General features: G+C 46.2%; 1 protein-coding gene across 3 annotated transcripts in view; it reads left to right on the top strand.

Annotated features, from left to right (window-relative positions):
- The window catches only part of CACNA2D2 (calcium voltage-gated channel auxiliary subunit alpha2delta 2), a 638,569-nt gene that overhangs the window by 107,077 nt on the left and 507,435 nt on the right, over positions 1 to 24,057 (top strand). For all 3 annotated transcript variants that reach the window (XM_075072870.1, XM_075072869.1, XM_075072871.1), the window contains exon 3: positions 4,494 to 4,610. In XM_075072870.1, the coding sequence (XP_074928971.1) occupies positions 4,494 to 4,610 (117 nt within the window). The remainder of the gene's footprint in view (positions 1 to 4,493; positions 4,611 to 24,057) is intronic.

Raw genomic sequence — 24,057 nt, 5'->3', positions numbered from 1 at the left:
GTATTTCAAAGTAGCTTCCCTTTAGTGTCTGACAGCAAAGCTGTCCACTAAGAGGAGGCCAAGAATTCATGGTAGCAGCATGACTAGGGTTGCCAGGGGAATTTTGATCTGTCATGGATGCCCAAATTGCCATGGGAAGCTTTGTAACAGAGCTGTGGAGGGAGCAGCTGTCAGCTTCAGTGCTGCATCTCTAACTTCCCTAGTGCTTTGTATCTTCAGAGAGCACTGTAAATGCTAAATAATGCTCCAGATCCCCTGTGAGCTAGGCCATTACAATGTATTTTTCACTAGCTTCATTCTCAGAAACGGCTGGGGTATTTTGACAGAAATTTTCCAAAACTGTTTGGCCTGAGGCAGAGATTCAACATGTACATGTAAAATTTCAGCTCAAATGATTAGTTTGGCAAAGTTATACGCATCTGAAAACAAGGTCTTATAATGGAAAGTGTTGGGCAATCTTAACAGGCAATGCTACCACCCCACCTGACTTTTTTTTTTTTTTTGGTCACCCTCTCTTTGAATTGAAATATTCTCATTAACCTAGATAAACTGATGGACAAAAAACCTGCATAGGTCTGTAGCTGCAGAGGGTTTGTGATGGGGGACGGGGAGCATTGCTTGATTTTATTATTCCTCCCCTCCTCCACCCAGAATGGATAGGCACAGTTTCTGGCTGTAACCAATGGGAGCTGATTTTCCGTTTCATAATAGGAAAACACGAATTTCAGGATGCCCTCTTTATCCAAAGCTTTCTCCTTGAAGATTGCTCCTCTTCTTTTGCTTCTCTAATTGCTGCTGCTCAGCTGGAGGTAATGTGCCTTCAAAACACATTATTTTGTTATGCTGTTACTTACCAAAGGGAAAAAGAGAGTGAGGGAGAATATAATTTATGTTCAATTTTCTATCTTTAACCCATTCTATGCTCGGGGGAGATTCTTTTGCAGAATAGCATCTGTTGTTATCAGCAGCACACACCTTCCAGCCTGCTGGGACGCAGCTGTGTGACAAAGATATGAAATGAGGGGTGCTCACAGATTATTCATGCAGAATACTTAAAATGTCTGTGGGATGCCTCCTTTTATTGTAAATAATTCTGTTCCCCGGATCCATGAATCTTTATGTCTGATGTCAGTAATTTCCAACAATATAAGCTGTGGGGACACCAGAATGGTATGGAACATAGGATGACTTTGGGGCCAAAGTGAGTGGGTTCCTGAGAGGCACAGACTTTTATTGAAGTGGCTGGCTCTGAGGGGCTAGTTTCTAGGGCGATCCTTCCTGTCTTTCCTTTGAACCACATGGCTCTTCAGCCTGGGAGAGGAGACTCAGTGAGGTGTCTCCTGATCTACCCGGTTATTCCTTACGGGCATGTGATTGCAATGGGTGAGGCAAACAAATCACCTCCCTGGGCCTCTGTTCTGTGAGGTGCTGGAGCACACTTCCACTGCCTGCGCCTACCAGCCCCATTCTTGTGAGCCAGTAATATAGAGAAATTGACAAGAACTTTCCATAGGTGTCAAAATAGGGGAGTCTTGCAAATTTCAGCAAGCTGCTCCTGCTAGTTAGAATGCAGCTGACAGGCACATCTGGAGGAAGATTGTTATTCCATTTGCAGGAGAAGCTGGCACTGAGGATAACTTGCTTGAAACCCTGACTCTTTGGGAAGGACAATATCTCTCCTATAAGTTCTGGGAGCGGAGCCTTGTGTAGAGTGGTATTTCTAGATGAAAGGTCAGCATGAGGTGGCTGTTGTCAGGCTCATACCAGCAGCACAGAAGAAAGGAGAAATTGGGCACATCAGAAATAGCTTGGGCGGAATGACAATTACAGCAAGGGTCTGAGGAAACAAGGTGGAAACCTGTGGGCTAAGCCTGAAGGAACTCTGGAGAGACAGTCCAAGAGGAGAAAAGCATCTTTTCCCTTAGCCTCAGAAACCACCACATGCAGCCTCTGCTTCTGTAACCATTTGTCTGGGCCAGTGGGGGAAGGTGGGAGGGGGACCTTGGAGGGATTCAGTAGTCAGACACTTTAAATTCACCTCTTGCTACCTTCAAATTATCAGGAGCTTGTTGTCCACTGAGAAACTGCTTCAGCTCAGATTTTCAGGGAAGGGGTGGAGGGGATGGAAATAGCGAAGGAATTTTTCCATGGGGTTGGTGTCTGCATCCTTCTGCTGGGCTGTTTTGCAGTAGTACTTTGAAGATCGCTTTTGAAGAGTAATACTTTGGTGACCTTCCCTGTCCCTAAATAGTAGCATTGGGCATATTCCATGATAGGAGCTGTCTCTGCATTAGGCCTGATGCAGAAGCCGATGTTTGTCTGATTAATTAAACATGTTCTTTGCTTTCTGCTGGTGGAGCTGGAATACGGAGCAGGAGTTCTCCTTCCAGCCTCTTCAGAGAACATAGTGCCAGTGAAAGGTGTCAGCCTGGCTGCTCTGGTGACCAAAGCCCCCTGTTTTATACACACAGTGCTGCCTGAACAGTGGCAGTGCAAGCTCCCTCCAGTTCACCTCCTGCCAATTTACAGAAGTATACATAGTGTTTGTCATGCTGGATCAGGGCACTGGCCCATCCGCTGGGATCCTGATCCCATCACTAGCCTCTGGGTAGTGAAGCCCCACCTCACCTGACTCTGAAATACACCAACCTATCTAGTGGTGTAGTGCAGTGTGTATAGAGCACTACCATCCTGTCTTCAGGGCATGCCCTGAAGCACCAGCTTTCCTTGCTCTGATCTAGGCCTGCATTACCACAAATGCTCCTGCTGGTCATAGAGTTATCCCCTCAACAGAGAAGAAATTGTTTCTGTTGCAGCCCATCCTTAATCTTTCCACTGAGGCTGCCAGCGCTGGGCCAGGTCTAGTAACTTTTGTGATGTGTTTTGTCTGCTGGGGAGGGACCTGGGCTGAGACTCCCTTCGTGTTGCACACAAGCCACCACAGACGTCTCAGATGGATTAGAGTAGTGCCTAGAGGCCTATCCCAGGTCAGGCCCCATTGGGCTAGGCGCTGTATAGACACATAGTGAGAAACAGTCCCTACCCTGAATACTTGGTGTTGCTACTGATCAGATCTAGATTTGAACTGATGTCCAAAAGACGAAGACACCTGAAGTGTGCTGGATGGTTTGTAGGCAGGCATGAAGACAGAATTGCCTACCCCAAAGAGCCTGCAGTCCTGTACACGGGGCTAGAGGGATGAAATGCTGAGCAGTGCAGTTGAACAAAGATGCTGACTTTGTGGCCTGTGAACTCCAAGGATTCAGATTTACTTGGGTGATTTTCTGCTGTCTGGTTTAACACTCTGATGGGAGATGTAGGGCCTACGGGCTTGTGGGAGGATGCCTCTTAATTAGGAGAACGAAGAGGTATGGCATGCTGTGGGGGGACAGAGGGCATGAGACCATGTGGGGAGGTCACAAAGTGGGGGCAATTATGTATCTGCCTTGGGCAGAGGCCCGGGGGTAGGTACTGTGATAGAAATGAAAGTCAGTACCCTGTTATCAGTGGTACTGGAAATTGTCATGCATGGAACTTCCACCTGCTATGGTGGAGTTTGTCACCCTAAGGATTACTGGGCTCTCCCATGTGTCTTGCATAATTTAAGCCTTCTCCCCTCCCTGTGGAGATGACTGAGAGTTGTTAACTCTGAAGCCTGTTGCTGACCATGTCAGTGTGGTTATTAACGATTTCACTGATTGTTCTAGCACCAGCTTCTGGCTGGTGGGACAGATCAGTCTCCAGAGTGGCTCCACTGGAACTGCAGTGGGGTTTCCTTGGGGTTGAATGTGCTTAGCTAAAGTGGTTTCCACCCTTGTGAAAGAGCATGCTGCTGGAGTAAAGCTGCAAACTTTAGAAACCCAAATGAGTAGCTGATTGTATCAGGATTTTTTTTGCCTTCACCACAGGGCAACTTCTCTCTAGTCCTTCTCCAGCACAGGTCAGCCAAATTCTGGGTTTACTGGAGAAGTCCTAGGTTTTATCCCAGTTTCAGTCCGATCTGGCTGGCTAACCTCCCCTCTACCCCCTGCTGACACGGCACTAGGTGGCAGTGCCGTAGGCTGACAGCAGATAGCACGTATGGGCTGTGGGAGGTGGCAGTGAGCTCTTCTTGCAGTTTCCTGGTCTGGCAAGTGAAATCTGGAGTGTGGATTGTGACTGGGGTCTGGGGACATCATTTAGACACTGAAAAATGGATGAAAAAATTGCACATTTGGGTCACCAGAGGGGTGTGTGGCCATTGCACTGGGATGTCTCAAGCATTGTGGGAGGAGAGGGCCTTGATGTCTGTGCTGGAGAAGAGAGGAAACTGGAAAGCCCAGAGGGATGAGCTTCAGACCATAACCTTGTGCACACCTTCCTTGCTTGCTAAGCTTCCCAACTTCCAAATCCCACAGCCCCATCTTACCTGTGCAGGACAATCCCTTGGCACTGTTTTTCTCATGTCTTTATGTAGTGGTGACTGTCTCTCTTCCTTTTATTCCCCTTACTAGATCTACAATGACAACAGGAACCTGTTCGAGGTCAAGGAGAATATCCCTAAGAAATTAGTGGAGAAGGTGTCGGGAGACATTGAGAGCCTGTTGGCCAAGAAAGTCCGAGCTTTAAAGGTAGGGGACCTGACTGGTGCATTGGTCTCTTGTGGTGTGTTTTGGGGTCTGCGGGAAGGGATGACCCTGGTGGAATGGTTTGACCTTGCCAGCAGAACACGGTGACATGCTATCTCCTAGGCACTGCATCTCTTAGGGGTTGCATATCTTAATGTGAATATTTCTGAAAGGGTGTGGAAAGAACATGGGTTGGTAAATTTCAGCAGATCTCCAGCATAGAGGACTTTTCAAGTAAAGCGTCATCCTTGGTCTCAGGATAACTGCTACGTGTGCTGCTACAGTTAGAGATGTTCGTTGGCTTTCCAGTGTATTCTCTGCAACTACTGAACGGGGAGAAAGTAACTCAGTTCCTTAGCACAACTTATGAAACATGTTATGGAGATATAGCTTTGGCTCTTCGGCTGCAACCTGAAATGCTCGCATGCCTGTGTCCGATGGACCAGTTGGACAGTGCGCATATCCTGTGATATAAGTGTGTGAGTTGTCCTCTTGGGCATCTGTGTAAGTTTCCAATCTCACTTCCCATTTTGTCATTTTCTCTTTGAGTGAGCTCATTTCATTAGTGCTGGACCAAGATAGCCTGATCAGACTGCCATGTTCTCTGACTTGACCCTCTCTGCAATCATGTTCAGCATCTGGACTTTTTGTGCTGCTCTCAGTAAGTTTAGCTCAAGAAACAACAAGGATTTTATCTCTGTGGAACAGAGAGCTTGTGCCTAGGTGGGAGTGAAACTGTTTCATTTATTGGAACTGTAGCTTCCTTTGGAGTGCTTGATTTTATGAAACTTTGTGTGTGGTGAAGTTCTGCACGTGGGAGCACAGATCTAGTGGCAACACTGGCCTAACTGGGCATGCTGCTGAGTTAACCAGGAGTGATGAATGAAGTGTCTTGTAAGGATGTGTGGGTGCAGCTAGAGAGATCAAAGGCCGCCCTCCATCTTGGTAGGAGGGGGGCTGGACTGCAGGGAAAGACCACACTGTAGCTGTTTGGAGCAGGCTTTCATTGTTGTGTTATGTAATGTTAAATACAAACTTTCTGTGCCTTAATAAGAGAACAAGAGATGGAGCTTTCTTAGGGGCTGGTCCCAGACTGTGGCATGAACTCCCACAGCAACTAAGGACCATCCCAAATCATTTTTTTTAAAATTTATTTGCTTTCATGCTTAACCTCAGTTATCTTCCAGCTTGATTCTATCTCTGTCTGTGATAAGAGCCCCCTATTCAGTAGCCTGGCATGGTGAAGTGACTTGTATTTATCCAGGGCTGAGAGAGTCTGTGGCTTTGTTGGATTTCAAATCCTGATTTGAATGTGTCTTCTGAAGTATGCACTTTCAGAGCGAGACCTTGCGTGGTTCATCTCTCATCACGCCAGTCTGAATGTCCATACACCTCAATTATAATATTTTAGCAAGTGCTCCTGGTCTCTCCTTCCAGACTGGTGACAGGCAATAGAATCTAGGGATGGGGGAAGCGTACAGGCTCCTCCAGCCCCTCTCCCTGCCAGTGCAGGACTGTCCAGTGCCAAAGGGGACAGAATCTAAGCTGCAGCATTCCCTCTACTTCCTTTGGGAGTCTCTAAGGCTATTTTCCAAGGCTATGCCTACACTATAGACATCACAATGATACAGCTGTACCACTGCAGCTGCGCCGCTGTAAGGTCTCCTGTGGACTTAGTGCTGTCCACACCCCTGATCGACAACAGTTTTGCTGATAAAAGTGCTAGTGCAGACAAAATCTTACACAGCTCTTCTCTCCCAGGAAGTTTTCCCTCATCTCCAACCTACATTTTCCTCTGCCTCGGCTCTTCTTCCAGTTGAATCATCTCTCTGAGATATTCCTCGCCCCCCTCCCCCCGTGACTCATGAGAACGATGATGATTTTCCTTAAATGATTTTTTTTTTCAGTGGCTGAGTCAAGTGTGACTGACATGTGTCGGTGAGAGTGAGGGGGGCATCGGGTCTTATGTAGCACAATTTTTGTGATACCTGTATGCTTCCACCACTGGAAAAGTAGTCCCCTCCCCACTCTGTATTGTTGCTGTAGGAGGTGTAGGACATCTCTCGGTGAGCAAGGTTTCTGGAGGAAGGTACTAGCTAGTCTTTTGACACGCTGCACAGGCACTGTATAGGAGTCATTTAAATTACATGATGATTCAGCCCATTCGTCAAAGAGCCTGCTGTTCCTAATTTCAAAGGAAAACATTCATGCATCCTGATTAAAGAAAGTTAAGCTGTGTCCAGGGCATTTTATTAATAATATTTACAGTCTCTCCCTCGCCCCCCCGCTTCCCCTATAGAAACAAGAATTAAACACCAGAAACCACACTCGGTGCTGACTTTGGGTGGCAGTGGCTTGACACAGCCTAATGGCTGCAGCAGGGGTCTGGCCATTACAGGCATTCTTATTTCCCATGTGCATTTCAGAGTAATGCGGGCGCAGGACAGGGATTGCTTCTCTCTGTAAAACTGATCTGCAAGGCTGGGCACTTAGCTACTGCTCTTCCACTGGACCATCTCTCGTCCCGTTTCCTCATGAGACGGGAAAAATTCCCAACAGGATCTCTCTGCAATACTCCTTTCTTGTTCTCTCCAGGTACACTTTCCACTGGCCCTATGGGGTTAGTGCACTCTGCCAGATATCAGGAAACTTCTTGCTGGCCCACCCTTTTGCCCAGCCATAAGCATGAAATCAGTATGGAGCTGCCTCTGTCCCCAGTGCCCGTTGTCCAGGGGAAGCCCCTTTCACACCAACCCAGCCCTGTGTTAACTCTCTTATTGTATCCTTTCTTAGGCCCTACAATCACCATTCCACTTGCTTCCTAGTGTCACCAACAGGGATGGAACCCTAGGCCTTCAATCCCAAAAGCACAGCCCTCTACCTTGAGCTAATGGAGTAACTCTGCTAGTGGCTGTAGTAGACTTGTATCCTAGTTGGCTGACACTATAGGACACAACTTACTTAGCCAGTGTGTCACATCAGATGAATTATAGGGAAACAGTGTGGATGGTTCTGACTGCTTTCCTGCATCAGATTCAAACTTCTGTGGTGCTTTTTGGCCCAGACCAACAGTTGCCCTGGTTCTACCTGGAAAATATGTCTTCCCTGACCTTTGCAAAACGGTCAAGGTGTCAGCAGCTGCCAAACGATTGATGGTGAGTTGATTCCATCTTCACGAGACTGGCACTCTGCCTGCAGAGGGCAATGAGTGCCAGGCTGGATAGGGGGCTGGCTGGCATTGCCTTCCTCCCCTGCTCCATTCACTGGGTTTGGGTTTTTTTTTAACCTGAGTTAAGATATTTCTATTGGGCCCTGCCCATCTCTGGAGTGCACCAACTCTGTGTTCAGGCACTGGCTGGGCGGGGGAGAAAGCTCTAGTTCCACACAGGTGACATGGCAGTGAAGAATCCTGTGTCAGCAAACAGGCTCGGGTGTTCCAGGCTGCAGCTGCAGTGGTCTCTGATGCACAGAGCCAGAGACTGGATCTTGCTGGCACCACTCACACAGGAAACCCTGCTGAAATCAGTGGGTTGACTTGTGTGAGTCAGGGGAGCCCCAAGGGAATCCATGATTGATAGAGGACCCTGGAGACAGCAGATTTTATGGGAAAAGGATGAAAGAGAGATGGGGGAGGGGGAAGCTGGGTCCCCCTTCCCCACGTCTTCATTGTTGCTCTTTCTGAAATCCCTGTGCTGCTCTGTGCATTGGATAAGTACAGGAGATGCTGTCTAGATATGCTGTATTATAATGGTGCTGCTGCTGTGTAATTGCTGCCTGCAGAAGAGTTTGGGAGAAAAATAAACTTTACTAAATGGACCTGATTTTTATTATTATTGGCTGTGGATAGATTTGGGTGATTTACTTCTTGGAAGTATAATCCCCTTCAGTGGTATTGCTGCTGGCTTCTTCTCCCTCGCTTCTGGGCCTATCGTGTGTTACTTCCCATGCCAATGATTAGCCACTCTCCAGGGTGGCGTGTGCCCTGGGATCAGGAGAAGCTGATGGCCAAGGTAGACTGGGGAGGAAGGGACCCAGCATGACAGTTAAGGCAGAGGGTTGCTATTTCCTGCATGTGCTTCCGCTTGCTACCTGAATGTGCAGATCAGAGTAGTAATTGCTTCGTGTTAAGCTGTGCATGCCACTTCCATGGCTTCCTCCACCTGCTCTCTGCGGCTGTGTGCCACTGATGTGCTCCACTCAGCCCAGACTCTCTTCCTAACCAGTTCTGTAAATGCCAAGCTGCAGCACAGCAAAGGAAGGAGGGCAGCAGGGGTTGTGGTTTGAGCTGATGTCGGATTTCAGAAAGCGTCAGTGCAAACAGCAGATATGCCGCTGACATTTTCCAGAGGTGTTAAGTGGCACAGGGGAAATATTTATTAATTGCAGCAATAGACATGATCCTTTGCCAGAGTAACTCCCTGAAACGTGAGAGGCTGTGCTTTCCATGGGCAGAAGCTTCTGGAACTCCATGTGCCTGATTCCCACCATGTCACTCTCCCTCTGAATCCCATGGTGTTATCCCAGCTGCTCCCAGTGTAGGGAAGATGAGAATGTGGTCCCAGGACTGTGGCAGCAGGGTCCTTTTCTCTGTTTTCTGAGAAATTTCTCGGAGCACCTCTCTGTAGCTAAAGTCAAACACAAGTGGAAAAGTCAAGCCACGTCTACACTACGCGTGAAAACCGATTTTTAGATACACAATTTCAGCTACGAGAATAGCATAGCTGAAATCGAATATCTAAAATCGATTTCCTTACCCGTCTTCACCGCGCGGGATCGATGTGCGCGGCTCGCCATGTCGATTCCGGAACTCCGTTTGTTTTGGTGGAGTTCCGGAATCGATCTAAGCGCGCTCTGGGATCGATATATCCCGTCCAGATCAGACGCGATATATCGATCCCCGAGCAATCGATTTTAATGCGCCGATACGGCGCGTAGTCTAGATGGGGTGTCATTGTCGCTGATTAGCTCCACTCAACTCAGAGCAGTAAAACAGGGCATTGTCTCCCCCCGGGGCCATGAATGTCCCATGACTGCTTTTTTGTAATCAGCAAGGGATACAAGCTGTGTGTGCAGTTAGTGTCTGGATCTGAATTTTCCCCACATTCTTAGGGGTCAGGGGCAGGATGGAAAGCTTCGATCCTGGGTTTCATTTTGGGCTTTTCCCATGCAGACCTCTGAAGGCTAATTCGACTGCTGATTGGTTCCCGTTTCACAGGCTTAGCCACAAATGATTTGCTTTGCCTCATGATAGCTGTTCATCCCATTGCTTACCGTGGGCTATGCTGAGTTATTTATACACTATGACTTGCCTAAACAGTGCTGGCTGTGTTGTTGTTTTCTTCTTCTCTGAAAGGAGTCCATCTGATGCAATAAAATAAGATACAAATAGCCTCACTCTCTGTTGTTTAACCTAGAACTCTGGGAATGGGAGATGGAGACCAGAACCAACAAACCCTAAGCAGTCCAGGTCCCAGCTACTTTAGCAATTGCCCGTTTCTCCAAGATTCAGCCTGGCAGCTGGGTTCAGCTGGGTCACTCTGCTTGATAGTTCCTAGATCTGAACCTCTGGGGCAAGACGTTGAGAGGGGTGGCCAGTGCTAAAGCCGGCCTCTTTCTCTCTCCACCCATTGGACTACCTTCTCAGGGTCTTTGCACAGGCCTGAAGTGACGACAATTCTAGTAGAAAAGTTTTTAAGCTGCCTTATGGTGAAGACCTGTTTGTTGTTTCCTGTAGCCTTCAGCCCCGTGAGTGAGGTGTTGGAGTCCGGCGCTGCCCCGGAGCGGTCAGTTAAATGGGTCTTGTGTTCTTTCCAATTCCAATTCTTTCCAGCTTATTCTCTCTCCTTTCTCCCCCATCACAATTCCATGCTTGTTTTCACCTTCCATCTTTCTTGCTGCTGACCTATGTGGATGAACCATGGGTTTTGTTAACACCTACTTATCTCCAGTGCCTGATGATTATTGCTCTGGTGAAAGGACCTCTTTGGTAAAGATTCAACATGCCTGTCCCTTCAGTTAAGATGCAAGAGTTCACTGTGTACATCCTAAAAGATTCCCAAATCGTCTTTCAGCAAAGGCAGGGAAGATCAGGCATGACGTTCCACATTACCCTATGGCAAAACACAAGCAGCAGGTGCAAAGTTCTCGGAGTGTATTTTTATTTTAAACACTTTTGCAGGTCTCCTTGAAGAGATTTCCTCAGGGTGTTGCTATTACTGAGGAATGTGTTTCCCTTCTCCCCTGGCTCCAGTTCCAAAGATGGTGCTTGGCAGCACTGGCTGTGCAGTGCATGAGAAAGGGGACAGCATCTTAGTGGTGTCAGCATGTGACCAGGCATCGGGAGACCTGGCTTCACCCAGGAGACTCGGAGAAATTGGGAAACTTACTTAACTTTTTGTTCCTCAGCCTCCCCATCAGAATATCATTACTCATCTGCTTTGCATGGTAGTGCAATTAATGCTTCTAAAGTGTTTTGAGTCCTAGGAGGGAAGGCCCTGCAGAAGTGTGGTGGGTTGTTGTAGAACCTTGTATTGGGGCTTTCTGGGGATGATAGCTGGTTGGTCAGGGTGCTTGTAGGGTTGGCAGCTCATCCTCTGGTGCTCTTAGCTCTGGTGTACACTACCTGGTTCTGTCCCGCTGGGAGTTGCCTCAGGCTCAGTCTGCTTCTAGCATATATCATGCATGCAGAGAGGATTTAATTGGACAGGTTTATCCCTTTAACAGCTCTGATAGCCATGAGATTTCCCTTACAGGTATTAGGTAATGGAGTCTTATCAGCCCTTCAGCTCCCTGATAGAGAGAGTGAAAGGTTTCACTTGTTTGAAGACCTGCAGAGATTGGCATGCCACAAAATGTTCCTCTGCTCTATTCAGAGTGGTTCCCCTCCACCGCCCCCACCCCCATAAGTAAGTCTTATATCGCTGTCATTGCATGCAGTTAAATCTGTCCTGTGGAAACCTATCTGACTTGTGACAGCAATGTTTGTGCTGAGGGTGGTATTAGGGCACAATGGGCAAGGCTAATCCAGTTTGGAACAGTACTGCCCTTCTGCCTCCAGTGAAAGCCGCTGAGCTGTGTCAGGAGCTGCTTCTCTCTTTGTCCTGTTGCTCTCCATGCTAACTGCCTGTAGCATTGTTCCTCTCTGGCTTCTGGAGGCATGTGATTATGGAGGACTGGGTAGCATAGTGAATTAGTGCTCATAAAAAGCATTCTCTCCCCTCTTCCCAGTGGCACGTCTGGGGCTGTCTGAACTTTTCCATTGGGGTAGTGGCTCTGCTGTTTGTTAGGCTACCTGCTCAGGTCAGCGGAGCAAACTAATTGGTAGCTACAGCTGGCCTCCTTGTGATGAGCCTAGGAGCCAACACTGGCAGAGAGAAGGTGCTGGAGCCATTGCTCCTTCAACTGCAGAGGAAGAGTCAGCAGGAAGGGGTCATCGAGCTGAAATAAAGACTATACTGAACCACAGTCCACCAGACTGTTGGGCTCCCAGGACTCCAGCAGAGTGTGCTACGCATGCAGGCCTGTAGCCTGTAGGGTTCCTCCTTTTTACCCAGACATGGCCCATGGGTTCTACACAGCATGAGGCTTTCGGGCAGGGCAGGAAGAGGACAGACTTCTACACCCACATCTCCTGGGTCCCAGTCCAGTTCCCTGTCCACTAGGTCACAGTATCTGCCTGTCTTTCCCCATTTTAGACGGCAGGTGACCTGTGTGGGGAAGTATTTCCTTCAGACACTGCACATCATACTGTGCCCAATCACACAGAGCAGAAACCCACCCAGCAATAAAAATGGAAATTAGCTTTCTGCTCAGCACTTGCATTTAAAGAGAAGGTGGGTAAGGGGGGGGAAATAACACACTGCCTAAACTGCAAACATTTAAAGGTATAATCTCCTTGCTTTGTTAATTAATAGTAATAATTTATCCCTTCTCTGACTTGTTTCCTAATTGCTGGTTACTAGTTTTTGTTTTAATTATATTTTTAATTCACTCCTAATCAAATCTTGGCTGACTCGCTTCATGTATTTATTTATTTATTTGGCCTGCACGTGTGCATGTCTCTGTCTCTTCCCCACCTCCCCTTCTCTTCCTCTTCCCTCCACTGTTTCTGAGCTGGACCTGATCCAGTAATCCAATTTGAATCCAATCTCTCAAGTCTGGAATTCTAATTTACAGATTGCAGAGAAGGAGTTGAACAATGCGCACACACCAGGACGGGAGTTTATTGTCTAATCTAATCAGGGACAATCAGATGTTTGTAACAAGTCTATCAGAACTGTATTGGGCCCATTTGCAGAGCAATGTAACCAGCCTTCTAATAATGCTAACACGATTTAGGGCTTCTTGCACTTTCATGCAGATTATGTCCTACGTTTTCCTTTCTTCTTGCATGTATGCTTGGCAGAAGCCCAGCCCTGTTTGCTTTAAAACTTTGTAAGCTGCTTGGTGAGCTCTGAGGCTTCAGAGAAATGTGAGGCCGCACATCCTTCCATTGTGGCGTCTGGAGGGCCCTGAGCGATGGTGCCAGTGGCGCCATGTGCCCTGTGTGTGGAAGAGATCAGAATACTTCCTGAGCAGAGGCCTCTCCAGCTCGCTGCATGTGGGTCTTCCAAGCAGCCACAGTGGCGTGCCATGTCTGTCACTCATGATGCATTTGAACTGTGGTGCTGGGAAATAGGAGGTAGTAACTCATGTATGGAGATACCTGATAAGTCTCTGCATTAAAGATACTTCCTAACCTTGTACATATGTGTATGAGCCCTCAGGCACTTTTGGCTGGGAGTGAATGTTGCCAAAGAATGAATAAATATACAGTGGCCTTTTTTCTGTCTTGCTACAGGGGATCTAAAACCTGGTGCTCAGCTTTTGTAGATTTAATTGTTTTGGTTTATATGTAGAGTGTGCTTGAGCTGTGACGGAGCCCACAGCCAAAGAGCAAGAAACCTGTGTTTTCTAGTGGTTAGAACAAAGGTCCAGAGGCCAGGGAAATCCTGGGTTCCACTTCCTCAAGCATAACTGGCTAGCCTTGGGGAAGTAATTACTTTGTCTCATTATGTTTTCCTGATCAAATAAATGATCTCTCCTCCTTTCTCTATCGCCACGAGTGTCCAGCTTTCATCAAAGAGCTGAGCTGCCTTGGAGTTGGTCACTTACTGTGTGTTGCTGCTGCTCAGCTGTTTGTACCTATGGGCTTGGCTCAGGGGTTTATTTTGGGCTTCTGTATTTCTTCATGCTCCTAAAGTATTTTCTCTCTGGTGCTTGCTCCACACTGAAGTCTCTCCTGAGATAGGTATGACACGGGCAGTTTCAGAATGCTTCTGTTCATTGCACTGTCCTCAGCTGTGGGCTCTGAACTCCTAAAATTGCTCTGTGGGGGCGGCCCAACTGCATTTGACTTAAAGGGTTGCGTTTTCTAAACTGACTGAGTAAAATTTGCCCTGGCACTTCTATGCCTGTTGTACTCGTACCTGAAAACAAAAGCCCCGTGGGTGCTGGATTGCACGCACAAGCCTGGAGGTACAAGATAGACTCTAAGCACTTTGGGGCTCTTTGCCTTTTCATTATGGGCCTGATTCTTGTTTGCACGAAGGCTTCTTTACGCTGCACTGGCAGCGTGCAGGAGCCTTAAAGGGGAGAGGGGGAATTATAAGTACACCCTCTTTAAGGCTCTTCACGCTGCCACAGTCGCGTACAGAGGCTTCCTTAGGGTAATTGAGCATCAAGCCCTATATATCTATACTCTGCCTAGCACAACAGGCCCTGATTCGGGTCTCTTGCTGCTACAATGCAGATGTAATAATGGGATGTCACAAATGATGTGGATGCATCTTACAGGAGATTGCACCATGTGAACATTTGGCCCAAATCTACACAAAAAAAATTTTTTTTAATCTTGAGTTAAAAGAAATGTAGGGGGCTGCAGTCCCCTGTTAACTTTTTTCATTTCTACTGTTGCAAGGGCCCCAGAGACCCCTGAAACTCATAGAATAGAAAGAGGAGCAGTTTTTAAAAACTTTGTCTGTATTGTTTAGCTTTTGTATTTGACAGCACTATCATTCTTTTTCAGGTTCCCCTACACAGTCAGTGTCTCATGTTGTTTCTGTGGCTTTTTCTCCCGTGTAGTACCAGACTTTCCTAAAAATAGATTTTAATAGACTGAATTTCAAGTTGGTAATATCTCTTCAAGCAACATCATTTCAGTATTCTATAGCTGTTAACAACCCACGTAAATTTAAAACTTGGCAAACCCTAGCTTCAGTTTTACTGCTGCTGGTGTTTTTTTTTTTTGTGTTTGTTTTTTTTGTTTTTTTTAAAACCAAGAACGTGAAGGAGCTTTTGTGCAGAAAATACCCTAGAGTCCTGCATAGTTATGAATATTCCCCTAGATGCAGACTGGCACTGAGCAGTGTTTATTAGAGAAGAAATTGGACATAGCCAGTTGATGCGCTCTTTAGTCTCTGGAGACCCTGGTTTCCCTGACTTAGGTTGTCGTGTAGTTTGTGGATGTTTGTCTTACCCACATTTACACATTAGTGTTAATTAATGTGTTCATACTAGTTAATATTTGTAAAGCACTTTGAAAACATAAAGTGCTCTGTAGAGTCGGTGCTAAACATAATGTATTTTCTGACCCAAAGCTTAGCATTGCTGTCAATCGAAGCTGAATCCCAGCTGGGAATAAATGGGTGTTTAAATTGAGGACTGCTGTGCATGGGCAGAACTGCAGGGCAGGATTTAGGTGCTTTGGTAGAGACATGGCGTTCCAGGGCTGGAAGAGCCGGGTTGCTATAGGTCAAGATTGAGGTGCATGGGCGCAACTGTGTAGGAGCCTAGGACCTCCATTCCTGACCCTTCCTTTTTCCAAATGTAGCTTTAAAAACCTCTGGCTCTGGCTCAGACACTGCTCTCCATGCAGATCAAGGAACATACAAGGATAGAGGGGAATAAATAAACTTATGGCTGTAGGTACTCAAATGTTCAGTGTTGCAGTAAGAAATGGAGAGACCGGATCTAGTCAGGAACTGAGATCAGAGAATGGAGTTTCAGCTTAATTCTACTCTAGATAGGCAACTTTGTGAGCTGCCAGCTTAGTTAGCGATTTTAATTACTGTGCACGTTTTTGTGCAGTTTTGGGGCATTAGCCTTTAGGGTCTTGAGAGCTCAGTTCAAATCCTGCCTTGTGGTCCAAGTGAAAGTGAATTTGGTGGTCTCTGCTTAGGAGAGGTGCAGGACTGGAAGCGTAGGGGCAGGTGAGGAGCATTGGCAGATTCTGTATGGGTAACCTCTGAATTGGCGTAGCAGAGGCTGGTGCACATCAAGAATGAGAGACAACCTCAAACCGACATGAAGACAGTTTGCACGGGCCCTGTTATGTGGCTTGACTCTAAAGCACTGCTGCTAAACTCTATATAACTGACCGCCTGCCTCTCTCTCTCTCTCTCTCAGTGCAAATGATGGGGGGCTGGGCTACCCACAGCTCTGTCTGCACCCTTGAAGTGAGTGTGAAACATGGCAGTATCAGGCATAGCCCATAGCATAGAGTTATTACATATTCTCAGGGCAACTGATGTCCATTAAACATTTGAGTGACATTGGAACAATGTACAAAATATCTACATTAGGTATCTAGCAAATCTTAATAAAAAAAAAAAAGCCGACAAGAATGTAAATTGCACATACAATTGCGATAACGAGCTGCAGATAACATTAAAGAGATCGTATCAATTTAATGCAAGTTTAGTGCCAAGCTCTGTGATCCGCTCTTTAAAGAGCAATCCTTGTTAGGCAGTGGAATTTCAGCAGAAAGTATGTAAATTGCCTGAGTCTTCTGTACAAGCCGTCTCTAAACCTACAACCTCAAGCTTCAGGAAACTGTCTGCTTCCTGGGAATGAATGAAAAGCTGCCTGGTTGCCATAATAATGATTATACCCTCTTTGTTTTAAAATAGGCTGCCCAAGCCTGCTGGCCTTTGGGTGCCTAACAAACTAGAATTAAAAATATACCTTACCACAGAGGCAGCCCAGCTCAGTAAATTCCAGAATTGTAGGAGAAATCTTGAGCAATACACCTACCAGCATGTAATCATGTGACTACCCACAAGGCAAGTGAGACTGATGGAAGCAGAAGTCTTTCCCCAGGAGCATGCCTCACCTGGACATTGATCTCTGTTGCAGTGTGACTGGATACAATGGTCCTAGGCTTCATGCTCCAGTATTAAAGAGTTTGAATCACGTTAGCCGAATAATAAGGAGTTAATGGGGTTACAGACACTGTGTGGGCAAAGACATTGTCTGCAGCAGCTGCAGTGTGAGTGTAGCATTTGAGGGTAGATTTGAACAATCCCATAACCCAGCCTAGAACTTGCAGATTGATACTTCTGTCTATGCTAATGCTTACAACAGTCTACCATGTCTTCTGGGCCAACTGACTTTTTTCCCCGTTAAATCTCTTCTTTAGAGTGCATTATTTCCATCCTATAATGTTTTGATTTCTCCACACCCTACTGAGATGAATTCAGCCATATAAGGCCATCTTAAAATATTATTGTCAGAGCTGTGCAATCAATCTCAAGCATAGTGTCTCTCTGGTCCCCTTAGTGCAGGACATGAGTTGCAAGTGGAGGATCTGCTGCATTGCCAGAAGATCAAGGGAAGTGATTGTTCCCCTCTATTCAGCACTGGTGAGGCCGCATTTGGAGTATTGCATCCAGTTTTGGGTTTCTTGCTACAGAAAGGATGTGGACAAATTGGAAAGAGTCCAGCGGAGGGCAAGGAAAATGATTAGGGGGCTGGGGCACGTGACTTAGGAGGGGAGGCTGAGGGAACTGGGCTTATTTAGTCTGCAGAAGAGAAGAGTGAGGGGGGGGATTTGATAGCAGCCTTCAACTACCTGAAAGGGGATTCCAAAGAGGATGGAGCTATGCTATTCTCAGTGATGGCAGATGACAGAACAAGAAGCAATGCTCTCTAGTTGCAGTGGGGGAAGTCTAGGTTGGATATTAAGAAAAACTTTTTCACTAGGAGGGTGGTGAAGCACTGGAATGGGTTACCTAGGAAGAGGGTGGAGTCTCCATCCTTAGAGGTTTTTAAGGCCCAGCTTCATGAAGCCCTGGCTGTGATGATTTAGCTGGGGTTGGTCCTGTTTGAGCGGGGGGTTGGACTAGATGACCTCCTGAGGTCTCTTCCAGCCCTAATCTTTGTGAGTCTATGATCTCTGGCTGTTGCCTGCAACGTCTTCCTTTCCTGTCTCCCATTGATAGTAATGCCAGTGCCAATCATTGGACTATCATGAGGCTTTAAAAATAATGTGTATGGGTTTTTTCTTTGCCTTCTAGATTTTGGTTTTTTAGGGATCATGTTTTCAAGCTTTTCTCCCCCCTGCAATGAAGAGGGCAAGAAACGTTTTTGCATGATATCTCAGCTTTAATTTTTAATCACCTGACTCCAGGAGCTTCAGCTTTAAGGAAAATATCAAACATTGTGAGACTTGCAATAAAATCATAAAAGAATTGACAACACTGCATGACTTCACTTGGCCTTGTTGGTGCTGAATCAGTGAGCTTGCTTCGTATCCATTGCACCATGAATGAATGTGCATGCACGCAATTAGCCTTGTTAAGCTGGACTCTGGAAATCATTTGTACTGCATAGCAACAACAACTTTATTGAACCTAACTTATGAACAGTTTCACATTCTGACTTGCCAGTAGATGGCACACTTTGTATGGATGAATTATCTATATATATAAACAGATATATCTCTTGTGTATACTATTTCCAGAGCAATCTTCAGTACTCACTTTCCACCCACATAAATGGAGACTCCCGTAAGTTTTATAGTTGCCATTAAGGTAGCTGGGTGAGAATTTAGATCCAAAGATTCAGCTTTGCAGAGGTTGTGTGTGGGAACTGATCATAGAATCATAAAATATCAGGGTTGGAAGGGATCTCAGAAGGTCATCTAGTCCAACCCTCTGCTCAAAGCAGGACCAATCCCCAACTAAATCATCCCCAGCCCACGGGCTTCATCAGGCCTGACCATAAAAACCTCTAAAGAGGATTCCACCACCTCCCTAGGTAACCCATTCCAAGCTTCACCACCCTCTAGTGAAAAAGTTTTTCCTAATATCCAGCCTAGACCTCCCACACTTCAACTTGAGACATTACCCTTGTTCTGTAATCGGGTACCACTGAGAACAGTCTAGATCATCCTCTTGGGAACCCTCTTTCAGGTAGTTGAGAGCAGCTATCAAATCCTCCCTCATTCTTCTCTTCTGCAGACTAAACATCCCAGTTCTCTCAGCCTCTCCTCCATAAGTCAGTGCTCCAGCCCCCTAATCTTTTTTGTTGCCTCCGCTGGACTCTTTTTTTCCAATTTTTCTACATCCTTCTGGAAGTCATGGGGCCCAAAACTGGACACGGTACCCAGATGAGGCCTCACCAGTGCTGAATAGAGGGGAAGATCACGCCTCGATCTGCTGCAATGCCCCTACTTATACAGCCCTGTCATAAACAGATAGTTAAGGGTTAATGTCTCTTTTACCTGTAAAGGGTTAACAAGCTCAGTGAACTTGGCTGACACCTGACGCAAAGGACCAATCAGGGGACAGGATACTTTCAAATCTTGAGGGAGGGAAGTTTCTGTGTGTTCTGTTAGAATTTGGTGGTTGTTCTCTCTTGGGACTAAGAGGGACCAGACGTGCCACCAGATCTGTCTCCATTCTTTCAACCAGTCTCTCATGTTCAAAATAGTAAGTACTGGCTAGAAAAGGGGACTTAGTTTTATGTTTGTTTTTTCTTAATTTGCAAATGTGTATTTTGCTGGAAGGATATTTTACCTCTGTTTGGTGTAACTTGTACTTAGGCTAGGGGGGAAGGAGTCCCTCTAGTCTACGTTAAGCTGAAGCCCTGTAAACATTTTCCATCCTGGTTTTACAGAGATAGTTTTTACTTTTTCTTTCTTTTATTAAAAGCTTTCTTTTTTAAGAATCTGATTTTTTTTTTCCTTGTGCAAGACCCAGGGGAATTGGGTCTGGACTCACCAGGGATTGGTGGGAGAAAAGGAAGCGGAGGGGTGGGGGAAGGTTAATTCCTTTCTGTTTTAAGACTCAAGGAGTTGAATCACAGTGATCTCTCAGGGTAACCCAGGGAGGGGAAAATCTGGGAGGGGGAAAGGAAGGGGAATGATTTATTTCTCTCCGTTTTAAGACCCAAGGGATTTGGGTCTTGGGTTCCCCAGGGAAGGTTTTTGGGGGACAGAAAGTGGACCAAAACACTGTATTTTTGGTTGGTGGCAGCGTTATCAGATCTAAGCTAGGAATTGAGCTTAGAGGGGTACATGTAAGTCCCCACTTTCTGGACGCTAAAGTTCAAAGTGGGAATAATACCTTGACATCCCCCTAATCATTTTTGTTGCCCTCCGCTGGACTCTTTTTTTCCAATTTTTCTACATCCTTCTGGTAGTGTGGGGCCCAAAACTGGACACAGTACTCCAGATGAGGCCTCACCAATGCTGAATAGAGGGGAATGATCACATCTCTTGATCTGCTGGCAATCCCCCTGCTTATACAACCCAAAATGCCGTTAGCCTTTTTTGCAACAAGGGCACGCTGACTCATATCCAGCTTCTCATCCACTGTAAGCCCTAAGTCCTTTTCTGCAGAACTGCTGCCTAGCCACTCGGTCCCTAGTCTGTAGCAGTGCATGGGATTCTTCCGTCCTAAGTGGAGGACTCTGCACTTGTCCTAGTTGAACCGCATCAGATTTTTTTTGGCCCAGTCCTCTAATTTGTCTAGGTCCCTCTGTATCTTACCCCTACCCTCCAGTGTATCTACCACTCCTCTCAGTTTGGTGTCATCTGCAAACTTGCTGAGGGTGCAGTCCACGCCATCCTCCAGATCGTTAATGAAGATACTGAAAAAAACCGACCCTAAAACCAATGATGATGGAGGGGAGGAGAACCAGGTAACAGTGCTGGGAGCAATATAAGCACTAAATATTACACAAGCAAAACAGGGCCAGCTTTGGAGAGTAGGTGTCCTGAAAAAACCCACCTCAAGATAATATTTTTGCCTTTTCAAGCAATTTTCATCAAAGAAACTCAAAGCACTTCACAAGACTCTGATGTGGTGGTGGTGACTGACGATCCCTACTTTACACATGGGGAAACTGAGGCACAGCAGTTTCAAATAGTGAGTGTGGCAGAGCTGGGAGTAGAACCCACATTTCCTGAATCTCAGTGCAACATCTGTAACCACAAGACCATTCCTCAAGGATTACCACTAGAAATAAAATAGCAAAACTGCTGGAGGAGAACGATGGTCCAAAGCCTCTTGTCTGCGTACTTTTTTTGTAACAGAGGCTGCTACAGGGCCATGGGTTTTAAACGTTGACGGTCACCCTTAAATAGTCTATTTGTATAATAGTGTCCAGCTGTTCTTTGCTTCCTCTGTACCAAACCACTGCTCTGCTCTTTTCTCTGCCTTCTTTTGCATCTTGCTGGAGGATATGTGCTCGAGTGCAACTAAACGACAATTGAAAAATGGAGATAGGGCTGGGAGAATGGGCAATCTCGGTCTGGGATGCCCATAACATAGTATGGTTGCAGGGATATTTTGTACCTTGACCCCACTTGCAACTCTCCCATAGTCTCCCATTTTAAGCCACAGACCCACACATGAGCTTTTTTTAGGGAAAACCCTATAGTTCGCCTCACTTTTTTAAATTGGGCACCATGTTACTGTGCCTCCTGTTTCACTGACTATATTACTCCTGCAGGGCCTGAACCCCATTGAGCCTGCTATATATACTGCTGTTCAGGTGTTGTCACCAGCTGATAGATGAAGGGACTTAGGACAGCTTTTTCAAAATGAGTATGACTGATCCATAGGTATATCACAAGTAGAGAGGCCAGGGTTAAAATAACAACCACCTAACCACATGTTGTTTGCAGTGTTGTTGTCGTGTTGGTCCCAGAGTGTGAGAGAGAGAGGATGAATGAGGTAATATTGTTCATTGGCCCATCTTCTACTGGTGAAAGAGTCAAGCTTCAGGACCTGAAGAAGAGCTCTGTGGAGCTCGAAAGCTTGTCTCTTTCACCAACAGAAGTTGGGCCAGTAAAAGATATTACCTCACCCACCTTGTCTCTGAGAGTGTGAGGCATGAAATTGGACTGAAAATCAACTGCAGTAAGAAAGATGTCATGACCTGTAATATTGCCTCACCATCACCAGTATGGAGAGAGGATTATGTTCTCACCAATGTAGAAACATTCACATACTTGGGCAGCACCATCAGCCAGGACGATGGAACAAGCCAGAACATCCAGAACAAAATCAATAAAGCCAGGAACACCTTCAGGAGCTTAAATACAGTCTGGAAATCATCAAAATATAACACCAAAACCAAACTCAAGATTTATCTGAGCTGCGTACTTTCAACACTACTTTATAGTGCAGAATGCTGGGGAATGAGAAAGTATGACATGCCCAAACTGTCTTCATTCCATATAACTTGCCTCAGAAAAATTCTCCATATCTTTTGGCCCAGAACAATCTCAAACCAAGATCTATTGACACAGTGCAGCCAAGAGGATCTGAGCACCATCATTGCCAGGAGGCATTGGAGATGGATCGGTCAAGTGCTTTGGGTGGAAACTGTTTCCATCACCAGAGTAGCAATAAGATGGACACCTGAAGGCAAGCGAAAATGAGGCCTCCTGAAAACAACATGCTGAAGAGCTGTGGAAGCCGAGCTGGGGAACCATTGGAAGATTTGCCAGAAACAAACAGGAGTGGAGGATCTTCATCACCGCCCTAAAAGCCAGAGGCATAATAGGAACATGATGATGATGATGATGATGATGACCTTGTCTCTAAGCACATAATGTTTGACTTCAGCCTTGGCCTTTCCTTGCCAGCTCTGGGTGGGTGAGGCAGCCTGCCCATGCAGCCTCTACCTCTACCTCTACCTCTGATCCCCCCCCCCCAAAGTTGCTGTCTCCCCCTGAATTCACAGGCTCTCTTATTCATTCCAAGATATGTTGTTCAAGTTTTTAAAGTTCCTTGCTCAGATTTGGGACCTTGTACCTGGTCCGTCGGTCCTTTGTATACTAGGCAATTGAATTAAAGCCATGGCTGAGTTCCTGGAAAGCTGGGGAAAGCTCAACCTGGACTTAACCCTTTAAGATTCCATAGATCCAGCCCCACAGTAACCTCTAACCCTACGGAGATGTGTATAAAATTAGTCCAAATAATCTCCACATTGCTCATGCTTGTGTTTTCCCTGTGACATCAGTGTCTCCCTCTACCCCCTCCTCACCCAAACCAGATCCTCAATACCACCCCATCCAAGCAGTTTTTATTCCCTGTACGCTGAGCAGCAGTAAAACCCGGGCTGTAATAGCAGCCCTGCTAATTATATCACTGCAGATTTATTTCATGGTAATATTATTGCTGGCCTCAGGCATCACCGCTATCATCAGAAAACATCAAATGATCACAGCTCCTTAGCTGCCTCCATTAAACCTGAGCAGAGCGTCTGGACCTGTTTTTAAGTTTGTCTTTTGATGAGAGCCTAGGATTGATGGGTTGGTGAATGTGAGGTTCACAGAATATGCCCTGAAGGGATTCTTGCCTAGCTATAGCAGCCATAAGGCGCAGATGGCTGAATCACTAGCAGAATGCATATTTGTTTTGGGTGGCGGGGAGTTATTTTAGAGTGTGTGCACCTTTTTATCTCCTCCAGACAGACCTGGCCCTCTCTCCTTACCGGAATACAGTCCTTTCAGCTGCAGCATGGGCTATGCAGTGTACCACACATGCAGGGCTTGAACTGAGGGAGGATGACTGTCCTACTGACTAGTGGAATGGACTGTGGAACTCGAGTGGGACTGAAACTTTTTTTTTTTTTTTAAATGAAAAATGTCTTTAACTACACAGAAATCTTGGCAATTTCCCCCCTCCTCCTGGGCTTAATTAAATGCATCAAATAGAATAGACTAGGAGGAGTGTTTGTGTAATTAATTTCTGCCCCAGTGAGGAATCTATATCCCCACCCCACCCCACCCTCCATGCAAGTTCCAAGCTCTACCTACTCCTCATCAGATGAGACAGTGACGTTAAATGACAACCTGTTTTACTGTGATAAATGCACAAGGAAGGTCTAGAAAACTCACACCCATTGTGCTGCCTGGTATCCTTGGTACATCCTGACATGCTGTTGTCCTGTGGAACTTGCTGCCACGAGAGGTCAGTGTGTCAAATATCATGGATGCTTTGTACAATGGGCTGGATGATTTTATGACAGCAGACAGGTCCGGGTAACCAAAACTCATGCTTCTGGGGGTCAGCAAATTGCCATATATACTGCATATTGGGCTAAGTTCATGCTGCGGGGGATCATAATCTGACACTGATGCATTGTTTTGGTCATGCCAAAGGTGAGATACTTG

Source organism: Chelonoidis abingdonii, chromosome 16 (genome assembly GCF_003597395.2).
Source record: "Chelonoidis abingdonii isolate Lonesome George chromosome 16, CheloAbing_2.0, whole genome shotgun sequence".
Taxonomy (NCBI): domain Eukaryota; kingdom Metazoa; phylum Chordata; order Testudines; family Testudinidae; genus Chelonoidis; species Chelonoidis abingdonii.
The sequence above is the reverse complement of the archived record's forward strand: the minus strand, read 5'-3'. Positions and strand labels throughout refer to the sequence as shown.